Below are 12692 nucleotides of genomic sequence, written 5' to 3'. Positions count from 1 at the left end.
TGGAAAAGTGATATCAGGCATTTAGGTTTTCTTTGGCCACATTGCCACATGGAGTACCTACTTATTTATTTATTTATTTAGAGATACCGCGAGGAACAGGCCCATCTGGCCTACTGAACCGTGCCGCCCAGTAACTGGTGCGTCTTTGGACTATGAGAAGAAACTGGAGCACCCCAAGGAAACCCATACATACATGGGAGACTTTCTTACACAAGACACCGGAATTGAACTCCCGCACTAATCACTATGCTCTAGTCACCGCCCAATTAAACATTTAATTTAACCAATGGTAATGAGTAAGTCCCTATTTTGGGGTGTAGGGGGTGTCAGGGAGGGGTAGCACCTCTGGTGGGGGAACATGTCGCGTCCTTTTCAAGACGGTTAGTCCACCTTTGGTCCCCACCTGGAACTCAGCTCTCACCTGTGGCTCCCCGTAGCTGTTTGCATGCGACAACAGCCACACCCTGAGCAACGGCTTCGACAAGCCTGCTAAATCAGGTGAGGGTAGTCAACAGGTCTCAAACCCTCGGTGAGATAGGGAGTTGTCTGTCCCAGCATATGAAGACAAACTCCGGCTGATTGAGCGGACGAGACCAATGGAAGTTCCAACAGTCAAGAAGGCGGTCTCTGCAAGCGTTGTGGAACGCGTAGAGCACGACAAGACACCTAAGATGTCCTGGTCATCCACTGTGCCTAGTCCCATCTCCAGCCGACTCCACTCTTGTCTTGCCACTGGATCCAAATGGGAATTGGGAAGAGAGAGTGAGGCTGATGCTGCGCAACTCTCCCTCACTTAAATCCAAATCATATACTAGTCTCGACACCATCATAGCTGGCTGATGGCGCAGTGATATCAGCACCGGACTCCAGGAGCGAAGGTTCCCAAGTTCGAATCCAGTCGAGCCGCTCCTGGGCACACTTCCCATCTGTGCCAGGTTGAGTGTCAAGCTAGCAACTCAACTTCGTAAAAGGTACTAATTGTGTCAAGGTCTTCATTGATGACAATGGACGAACCATTTTGAATGGAGGTATACGAGTTGACCTATGCCAAATTCTCAAGTGGTTTCTACCTCATTTATCTTGAGTCCAGCGCATTCAGTATGAGGAACATCAGGGCAGGGACTACTTTCAACAGGGAACTTCCCTTAACTTAGCCCTGTCCCAAAGAATAACAAATCAAATAAGATTTGATCTGAGTTTATATTTGGTGAAAAAGAAGTTCCAATGGAGATACACAACGTACTGGCACTTCTAGCTTATGATCAGTTTCCTGTCATCTACTAACCACTCCAACTGACCAGTGGATGTGTGGGAATTCAGAATTGACATTTAGCACTGGTACAAGTAATACCTTTTTAATCAAGTTTATAGTGCGGTACCCCAGTTGTTTACAACATATATATTAATGACTTAGACGAGGGAATTAAATGCAGCATCTCCAAGTTAGCGGATGAAATGAAGCTGGGTGGCAGTGTTAGCTGTGAGGAGGATGCTAAGAGGATGCAGGGTGACTTGGATAGGTTAGGTGAGTGGGCAAATTCATGGCAGATGCAATTGCATGTGGATAAATGTGAAGTTATCCACTTTGGTGGCAAGAACAGGAAAACAGATTATTATCTGAATGGTGGCCGATTAAGAAAAGGGGAGGTGCAATGAGACCTGGGTGTCATTGTACACCAGTCATTGAAAGTGGGCACGCAGGTACAGCAGGTGGTGAAAAAGGCGAATGGTATGCTGGGATTCATAGCAAGAGGATTCGAGTACAGGAGCAGGGAGGTACTACTGCAGTTGTACAAGGCCTTGGTGAGACCACACCTGGAGTACTGTGTGCAGTTTTGGTCCCCTAATCTGAGGAAAGACATTCTTGCCATACAGGGAGTACAAAGAAGGTTCACCAGATTGATTCCTGGGATGGCAGGACTTTCATATGATGAAAGACTGGATCGACTAGGCTTATACTCTCTGGAATTTAGAAGATTGAGGGGGGATCTGATTGAAACGTATAAAATTCTAAAGGGATTGGACAGGCTAGATGCAGGAAGATTGTTCCCGATGTTGGGGAAGTCCAGAACGAGGGCTCACAGTTTGAGGATAAAGGGGAAGCCTTTTAGGACCGAGATGAGGAAAAACTTCTTCACACAGAGAGTGGTGAATCTGTGGAATTCTCTGCCACAGGAAACAGTTGAGGCCAGTTCATTGGCTATATTTAAGAGGGAATTAGATATGGCCCCTGTGGCTAAAGGGATCAGGGGGTATGGAGAGAAGGCAGGTACAGGGTTCTGAGTTGGATGATCAGCCTTGATCGTACTGAGTGGAGGTGCAGGCTCCAAGGGCCAAATAGCCTACTCCTGCACCTATTTTCTATGTTTCTATGTTTCTACGTAATGTTGGCAATCTCATCTTCAGCTGCTGCAGGAAGGCTGAAGTGGCCTTTTCTTTGCACCACTCATGAATTTGGTGATTCATGTTTTGCCATTCCTTTGATCCATTGGAAGTCCTTAAAGGTTGCATAAAAAGGTGGGACAAATCTGAGGCATACATCGTCATAAGGATTCAATTAATATCTTCATCAACCTGCAGATCTGAAAATGTATGATTTTTAAAAAATCTTACAAAGGCCAAATGAGCAAAATGAGCTTTGCTCTCAAAAAAAAAGCAATGTGGAATTGCCTAATTGATGAACACACAGCAAATAGGCTGAAGTGACAGAAGTTGTTGGCATCTTCCAGGAACAAACCCATCACAAAGTTCAGTTACAATCACTTCATTTTCTTTTGATATATTGAGGATGCCACAGTTATTAGCAAGCTTTATGACTGAAACCTGGCTTGCCAAAAAAAAACTGGCTTTCCACATTGCATCATGTTACACCTCTTTCCTCTATGTAAAATATTATAACTTTGATTAAACTTATTGAGCACAAATACCTTCCAAAGAAAACAGGTGGCTGCTTGCTGAGTAGAACAGATATATCACACAGATGGTATTTATAAATTTTCCCAATAGGCAAAGAGCCCCTTCATGTTACCTAAAGAAAGTTTAATCGTAGCTTGCCAAAAGATACAACTTGGGGAGTGGGGGGGTGGTGGTTGAACTCAAAATCTTTCCTTTAAGTCTGTGCAGTTTGCAACAATTGAGCTGTGGATGCTTTCTGCTGCTTCTTCAACCAGCAGTAACCTAGATGTTAAGATATCCTCTTAAGGAATTCTCTAAGGGCCTCAATAAGAGGTCTAAATATGCTGACAGCATCTCTTTATACTCTAATCCAAATAGTCAGTAAGAAAACATAAGAATGCCCCACCCTAGAGAGGATCAATCTACTTTAGTCTTCAGATCACAACATCCAATGTAGGAAATTCACCTGTTAGTTCTAATGCATTTACTGGAAATTGATAGTAGAGAAAAATTGTCTGATGCAGCTCACTCAGATTACTTAGATATGTTTCAGGACATCTTCTATCCTCCCAAACATTACAGTCTTTACATTTGCTAGAACTTTATTTAAAATCACTATTCTATAATCAAAATACAATTTTAATCCATTATTTCCATTTACAAAACTAACTTTATCATGCAGTTTTTATTTATTTAAACTTAATTTAAAAATGAGTATTTCACGACTAGCTGTAACCTTGAACAAAAATTTATATTTTGCAATTCCAAAGACAGCAGAAAAAGTAAGTGATTGTTTTCCCCACTGCCACTGAAAATATATGAGGATCTGCTTGCTAGAAATAAACTTAAACCAGTACTTTTTGAAATGAATGTGCGACCAACTAGAAAATATTGGTATCCATTCAATTTACCATGACTTTGACAAAACAACATCAGTAAAGATTCAAGGTGGTTCTACTGTCCCTGCCGAGTTAGTTTCCTTTCAGTGGAATTTTGTGCAGAGATATATGATTAGATATTGTGAAAATAAATGGAAAGTACGACACAATTCTAAAACTGGATCAGAACTGTAGCCTTCAAAGATTATTATACATTGTCAAACTGAGTATTTATAGCAGAGTAAGTGTGTAAGTAAAAGCAAAGTACCATACATTGTATTTATACAAAAATATTCACCGCCATGTTGCCTGGGCTACAATATTTCAGTTATAAGGAGAGATGGAATAGGGTAGAACATTTTCCTTGGAGCACAGGAGGCAGTGGTACACCTGATCGTGGAATAGAGAATTGTGGGAGTCATAGACAGGGAAGAGATATTCCCTTCACCAATTGTGTCTCACACAAGAAGGCATAGATTTAAAATATGGAGCAAATGGGATTATTAAAATTCAAAGTAATTTTAATATCAAAGTAAATACATTGTCACCATATACAACCCTTACATTCATTTTCTCATGGGCATACTCAATAAATCTATAGAATAATAACCATAACGGAATCAGTGGAAGATTACCCAACTTGGGTGTTCAACCACAGTACTGAAGACAACAAACTGTCCAAATACAAAAAGGTATAATAATAAAAATAATAAGACTATAAGACCATAAGACAAAGGAGCAGAAGTCCGCCATTCGGCCCATTGAGTCTGCTCCGCCAATTGATCAAGAGGTGATCTAATCTCCCATTTAGTCCCACTCCCTCGCCTTCTCACCATACCTTTGATGTCCTGGCTACTCAGATACCTATCAATCTCTGCCTTAAATACACCCAATGACTTGGCATCCACTGCTGCCCGTGGCAACAAATTCCACAGATTCACCACCCTCTGGATAAAAAAATTTCTTCCCATCTCTGTTCTGAATGGGGGCCCTTCAATCCTTTAGTCATGCCCTCTCATACTAGACTCCCCCACCATGGGAAACAACTTTGCCACATCCACTCTGTCCATGCCTTTCAACATTCGAAATGTTTCTCTGAGGTCCCCCCTCATTCTTCTAAACTCCAAGGAGTACAGTCCAAGAGTAGACAAACATTCCTCATATGTTAACCCTCTCATTCCCAGAATCATTCTAGTGAATCTTCTCTGCACCCTCTCCAAAGTCAGCACATCCTTTCTTAAATAAGGAGCCCAAAACTGCCCACAGTACTCCAAGTGAAGTCTTACCAGTGCCTTATAGAGCCTCAACATCACATCCCTGCTCCTATACTCTATTCCTCTAGAAATGAATGCCAACATTGCATTCGCTCTCTTCACCACCAACTCAACCTGGAGGTTAACCTTAAGGGTATCCTGCACAAGGACTCCCAAGTCCTGTTGCATCTCAGAACTTTGAATTCTCTCCCCATTTAAATAATAGTCTGCCCATTTATATCTTCTACCAAAGTGCATAACCATACACTTTCCAACATTGTATTTCATTTGCCACTTCTTTGCCCATTCTCTCAATCTATCCAAGTCTCTCTGCAGACTCTCTGTTTCCTCAGCACTACTGGCCCCTCCACCTATCTTTCTATCATCAGCAAACTTAGCCACAAAGCCATCTACTCCATAATCCAAATCATTGATGTACGAAGTAAAACGAAGTGGCCCCAACACGGATCCCTGTGGAACACCACTGGTAACTGGCAGCCAACCAGAATGGGATCCCTTTATTTCCATGCTGTTTCCTGCCAATCAGCCAATGCTCTATCCACGTATGTAACTTTCCCATAATTCCATGGGCTCTTATCTTGTTTAGCAGCCTCATGTGCGGCACCTTGTCAAAGGCCTTCTGAAAACCCAAATACACAACATCCACTGCATCTCCCTTGCCAAGCCTACTTGTAATTTCCTCAAAAAATTGCAATAGGTTTGTCAGGCAGGATTTTCTTTTAAGGAGACCATGCTGAGTTCTGCCCATCTTGACATATGCCACCAGGTACTCCGTAATCTCATCCTTGACAATCAACTCCAACAACTTCCCAACCACTGATGTCAAGCTAACAGATCTATAATTTCTTTTTTGCTTCCTTACCCCCTTCTTAAATAGCGGAGTGACATTTGCAATCTTCCAGTCCTCCGGAACCATGCTAGAATCTATTGACTTTTGAAAGATCATTGCTAATGCCTCCGCAATCTCCACAGCTATTTCCTTCAGAACACGAAGGTGCATTCCATCTGGTCCAGGAGATTTATTGACCCTTAGACTATTCAGCTTCCTGAGTACTTTCTCTGTCTTAATTGTGACTGTGCACACTTCTCTTCCCTGACACCCTTGAGTGTCCGGTATACTGCTGATGTCTTCCTCAGTGAAAACAGATGCAAAATACTCATTCAGTTCCTCCGCCATCTCCTTATCTCCCATTAAAATTTCTCCAGCATCATTTTCTATTGGTCCTATATCTACTATTACCTTTTACTCTTTAAATACTTGAAAAAGCTTTTAGCATCCTCTTTGATATTATTTGCTAGCTTCCTTTCATAGTTCATCTTTTCCCTCTTAATAACCTTCTTAGTTTCCTTTTGCAAGCTTTTAAAAACTTCCCAATCCTCTGTCTTCCCACTAGTTTTTGCTTCCTTGTATGCCCTCTCCTTTGCTTTAACTTTGGCGTTGACTTCTCGTCAGCCATGGCTGCATCCTTTTTCCATCAGAAAATTTCTGCTTTTTTGGAATATATCTGTCTTGCACCTTCCTCACTTCTTGCATAAACTCCAGCCACTGCTGCTCTACTGTCCTTCCCACTAGTGTCCCTTTCCAGTCAACTTTAGCCAGTTCCTCTCTCATGCCACTGTAATTTCCTTTATTCCACTGAAATACTGACTCATCAGATTTCGGCTTCCCATTTTCAAATTTCACAGTGAACTCAATCATGTTATGATCCCTGCCTCCTTAGGGTTCCTTCACCTCAATCTCTCTAATCATCTCTGGTTCATTACACAATACCAGTACAGCCAATCCCCTAGTGGGCTCAACAACAAGTTGTCGTAAAAAGCCATCTCGCTGACATTCTACAAATTCTCTCTCTTGAGATCCAGTGCCGACCTGATTTTCCCAAACCACTCGCATGTTAAAATCCCCTACAATTATCATAACACTGCCCTTCTGACAAGCCTTTTCTATTTCCTTTTGTAATCGGATTGCTGATTTCCTGTGACAATGTTTCGTGTAAGTGTGTTCAATCTGGGGAGGGCTTAACCCATGATGGACTAGGCCATATACATTACTTTTTGTTAGATTTTCCTTTCGAAGGCATTGGCGTTTCCATATCAGGCTATGATACAGCCAGCTAATATACTCACCACTGCACATCTACAGACACCCTACAAAAACTCATTTCAGGGAGGTAGCACCTTCAGTTTGCAGGAGACCCCCTGAACTTCCAGGAGAGGTGGGATGTCGGCAATAGAGTAGCTCCTTAGCAGCTAGCCAGCTAGTTTAAATAACATTAGCTATGCTAATGAATGAATGGCACCTGTTAAACCCACCTCAACATGTCTTTTACAGTCTTAACCCACCATGGGCAATAGAAAAGTGACTGTTGCAAACAGTGTAGCGAGCAACACTGTCATTATTTTTGACCCCTATTAGGCAGGGGTACACTTTAGTGTAGTCTGGGGTGACGTGTTGTTGTTTTTTTTTTTCTTTTCTTCTCTCTCTCTCTCTCTCTCTCTCTCTCTCTCTCTCTCTCTCTCTCTCTCTCTCTCTCAAAAAAAAAAAAAAAAATTGATCTATGGGACATTGAATATAACTTGCGGGCATCAGGAAGCAACTATTAATATGTGGGAGAGGTGGGATGTCTGCATCTATAGAAGTTTGTTGAAGTTTTAGATGTCGTGCCGAGTCTCTGCAAGCTCCTAAGGAAGTGGAGGTGCTGCTGTGTTTTCTTCCTAATTGCACTTATGTGCTGGTCCCAGGACAGGTCTTCCAACATAATAACACTGAGGAATTTAATATTGCCAACCCTCTCCTCCTGTGAACTGGCTCATGGATCTCTGGTTTCCTTCTCTTAGAGTCAATAAACAGCTCCTTGGTCTTGCTGACATTGAGTAGGAGTTTGTTGTTGTGGCACCACTCAGCCAGATTTTCAATCTCCCTCCAAATGCTGATTCATCGCCATCTTTGATTCAGGGTACAACAGCAGACTGTGCATGAAGGTCAGCACATGCATGATAGGTTGAAGGGCCTGTTTCTGTGTTGAATGTATTTACTGAGAATTTACTTACTAAAATGCATTTATTGCAAAATAGATCTGTTATCAGGTCATTGAAAGGTATGAGATACCTTTGTTCTGATGTAGTAATTTACACCTCCTTTAGTGTCGATTAGCATAACCAAATTCACGTTAATAAGATTGGTACTTGTACAATACTTTACAGTTACAGAAGCTTAAATTACCAGTTGAATTAAGAGAATTAATTCTTTGAAATTATGCAAATCAACTTATGTATTACATGATTTAATACCTCCACAAAATATAAAATTGTTACTGAATAGTTGAACAGAAAATGATACAAATATAAAACAAAACTGAAAACCATGATACTTACTGTCACTTTCTTTCCTTGATAAGATTCAGTTATCTTAATGTTGTTGCCCTTCATGTTTTGACTTTTTACAGATAAATGTGGCCTCGTTTCACGTATTTGTCCATCACACATATCGAGAGCGATGATGTCTCCCCCTTCTTTTGCCACAAATCCACAGTTACAAGAGGCTGGATAATGAATACTCCCGCAATCCCATTGACGAACATGAACTTCAAAGTCTCGAGCAGTACTCATATATAGAACAAAAGTTCCAGTTTTATAATTATCATAACGCCTAGGGAGTAAACAAAACAGATTTCAGTTACCAGAAATGACAACCAGAGTAACAGACACTACAATTCCACTACATAATTTGTGAATGAGAAATATTACTGACAAATTGTTGTAATATCGTTTCTGCAGTATCTAGTCAACTGTAAAAAAATATAATACAATGCTATAATGAAATATGATGGTTAATAGTAGACATTGTTAACTCAGATTTCATTTTCCAAAAAATATAATAATATTTGCTAAATAATTAATTCAGAGTACTTGATAATACCTTACATTTTAAAAAAACAAATGTAGAAGAAAAGAGATTTTTACATTAAGTGATTCTCCTACACCTTCTGAAATAATGCCATGTGATCTCTCATGTGGGAATAATAGATTAGATGGGTTCCAAAAATAGCACCTCCAAAAGCAGCAGTTTCTTAAATATATTTTAATTGTAGAGGCAAATACTTTCAAAAGCTATATACTAACTGTCTCACATTATTTACATCACCATTCAGAACAATTTTCAGATATAGAATGAAGAATTGTAAAGAGGAAGACAAAAGTCAGTATAAATTGGAGTAAACTCCACACTTGCAGAAGTAAATTAAACATTAAATACAACTAAGATTTGATGGCTAAAGTATTGAAACTCATCTTTGCAATAACAGGGAAGGTCTTGCTTTACTATGTCCTGGGGTACAACTTTGTATTTCACACTTAGGTTTTCAGCTGTTTTACTAGGGAGAAAACAAGCTTAAAGCCTAATTTTGTGAAAGACAGCATGTAAGATGAGAAAAGGGCAAAAGAACCTATGACCTAACATTATCCTGAAGTGCTGGAGGAGCACAAGAGAAACTTTGGAGGCTGGGCATCTGGGGCAGGAAAATCATGTAAGAAAATGGGCGTCCCATATGGATATGAAGAGTGGCAGACAATTTTCCAATTAAGTGGAGCATGTTCTGTTCAGGGTATTCTATTTATAACAGAACAATTAATGAGTTATGGTACATGGGGGCAGTATGAACACTTGCAAAATGGGAACAAGTTTCCAGGGCCTGTAGTAATCATGTTCCTTCATGTTTTACACATATCATTGTAAAAGATGCAGCAAAGTTTATCCTTCAACTTCCGTGACCATGATTATAAACAGGATTACAGTTTATCTGGCAAACTATAGCCCCATTGAACTCTTTAAAATAGTGTTTTAATGTCACCTGTCCCACCTCCAATCTCCGTCAAAAGCAGGAGGGGACAAACTAGATGATACCTGTTACATAATATTTACTTTTTAAACCTAATCACCCATCTGAAGCAATTCCACTTAAATTTTGGGTGATATTATCCCTTACATAAAATCATGCTCCATACTACACTTTCCTAATGAGCAGCACCAACATAAAACTGCAGCAATCTCCATGCATTCTCTAATAAGGCCAAACACAAACACATGCCTTCAGGTACTGGCAGATGAGGGAAAACAAATTGAAAAATAAACTTCACAATCAAATAAACTAATGAAAGTGAATGAAGTTACCTGCCATCGAATGTGATCAGGTGTGGATCAGTAAATGAGTAACAATAAGCAGTAGGAATATCTTGCACCATTATCTATATTTGAAGAGAAAAACATCATTGAAAATAACTGTGCATTATTTGATATATAGAAATATCTGCAATTCTCCATTTTGCAAAAGCAACCAACCCAATACATAAGACAGAGGAATTTCAAGCAAAAGTTACATCCAACTCAATCATGTTTCCTGAATCTTTAATATTAGTTTTGCATCAAATTTGACATTACTCAGACTACACAACCAGCCACTCTCCAGAATGGATTAACTTTCTCTGCAAGCTGCTTCTTGTGCTTGATTGTTCATCTTCAAAAGAATTTTTTAAATTAAGCTATTTTAAGCCATTAGAACAGGTATATGCATTTCTGAAGATTTTATATTTCAACAAAAAAGAAATTGATAGAAAACTCGAATGGTTCCTTTTAGCTTTTGATATTTATATTCTGTACCAAAATTGGCTTATTCATAAATGTTGGACTAGGTCAGAGATTCTGAGTAAAGACACTGCAGAATCAGATTTATTACCACTATCATATATGACATAAAATGTGTTTTGCAGCAGCAATACAGTTGAAAGCCAAAAAATTACTCAAACTACAAAAGAAAGTAATCGTGCAAAAGAGTAATAATGAGGTAGTGCCAACATTGACTGCATTATTAAAATAGTCACTCCTAAATATAAAAAGGGATTTATCCAATACCCACTTTAAGAAATTACTTTATTTGATGCTGCCTAATCACTGTACTACAAGGACAGTTTTATGCCCAATCATATGAAAATAATTTAAAAGGCAAAAAACCCCTCAAAGTTGCCAATATTTTTAATCAAACATAATATGAAGTACATTTTAATCTTATTTTGGGGAAAATACTGACTGAAACAGTAAATAAAACTACCACATGATAAACATGTTATTTGGATATATAGATACTAACTGAAGCCCTAGTTTTAAAATTTACAGTAGTATGTAATCATATTAGCTTCCTTACTGTATGCTATTTGTACTCTCGTTGTGCAGTTTATTGTTTGAAATGTATAACTCAAGTGCTTTATTAAATTAGAGTTTACACAATAATTCAAGGCAGGAATTTACCTTTTTGGGATATTGTAATTGTGTGACATAATAACACGTGCATTGAACTCAACACACACAAAATGCTGGTGGAACACAGCAGGCCAGGCAGCATCTATAGGAAGAAGTACAGTCAACTGTACTTCTTCCTATAGATGTTGCCTGGCCTGTTGCGTTCCACCAGCATTTTGTGTGTGTGTTGCTTGAATTTCCAGCATCTGCAGATTTTCTCCTGTTTGCATTGAACTCAAGTTTGATTGCATAAAAGTGGAGTTCAAAGCACCTGGAATATTACAACATACATTTAGGACATCAATATGGGAAAAAATTCTAACCCATTTCATTGTTTGCTTGTAATGCGTGTTAAAAATGAACAGGCTGTTGAAATTCCTCTCAATGTAAAATCAGATGAAAGTCAGAAGTCCCCTATTGCATGCCCTAAACACATGAAGTATTTGAAAGTAGGTTCCACTGAAGACAATGAAACAGAGTTTCGGAAGCTGTTCAATGCTAATACATCATGCATTCAATGCATATGACAAAAGACTACCTTCTATCCTGTCAACAGGTCTATAAAAAGGTAAAGAAAAATATGTTGGATGAGAAATTGTTTGACCACATTAAAGTGTTGCTGCATGACAGCCCTAAAAGCCTTGTGTGTGACTCAACTTGTAATACATGAGGCAAGGCTTTTCACTTATACTCCCCCATTTTGCAGACCCCAGAAGACACACACCACCATCACAGAACCCCACTCCCATCCCCAACAAACATAGCTACCAAACATCCACTGCCCATCTTCCAGAGACAGCACCACTAATATTTCTCTTAGCAGCCATACAATTATTCCTTGGAGTTCAAAATGCTCTATCTACTGGTGTCTTATGACTTCTTTGTAACAGCAATATGTTTCGCTCTCACATTGCCACAGTTGTGGTCAAGGACAGAAAGAGGTCATCTTCAAACAAAATCCTGCTTTAAGTGTCTCCAGTATAGACTCTGCAACAAACCTAACTTTTAAATATTCAGTGTCGAGATCTGTCGGTGGACCCACAACATCCATGTCCACACATTAAGCAACAATAAGCCCAAGAATAACTTTATACAGGATTAACTGAATTGAAAGTGTCATACTAAATTTGCTGAAATTAAAATATCATACAAGATCCATATCTTAAACATCCAAGCACCATGGCCATCAAGCCTTTAAGTTAATGGGCTGAATTATGTACTGCTTCCTTTGGCCCAAAGTGTTCCGATCTGTAGATCTTCTCCAAAATGGAATTGGCTGAAAATGGTGACCAGGCCACAGGCATCAAAACTATGGCTCTGAACCTAGGACACCTGGGACAGCACTCCCTGACT

At 39.5% G+C, this 12692-nt stretch overlaps 1 protein-coding gene across 1 annotated transcript in view; it reads right to left on the bottom strand.

The window, feature by feature from the left end:
* vwde (von Willebrand factor D and EGF domains) overlaps positions 1–12692 on the bottom strand; it is a 241087-nt gene that overhangs the window by 123382 nt on the left and 105013 nt on the right. The window contains exons 9-10 of the mRNA XM_072251981.1: positions 10218–10291; positions 8423–8696 (exon numbers count right to left, since the gene is read on the bottom strand). Coding sequence (XP_072108082.1) covers positions 8423–8696; positions 10218–10291 — 348 coding nt within the window. The remainder of the gene's footprint in view (positions 1–8422; positions 8697–10217; positions 10292–12692) is intronic.

Source organism: Mobula birostris, chromosome 3 (assembly GCF_030028105.1).
Source record: "Mobula birostris isolate sMobBir1 chromosome 3, sMobBir1.hap1, whole genome shotgun sequence".
NCBI lineage: Eukaryota > Metazoa > Chordata > Chondrichthyes > Myliobatiformes > Myliobatidae > Mobula > Mobula birostris.
Note: the sequence above shows the minus strand (reverse complement) of the source record. Positions and strands in the feature narration are given on the sequence as shown.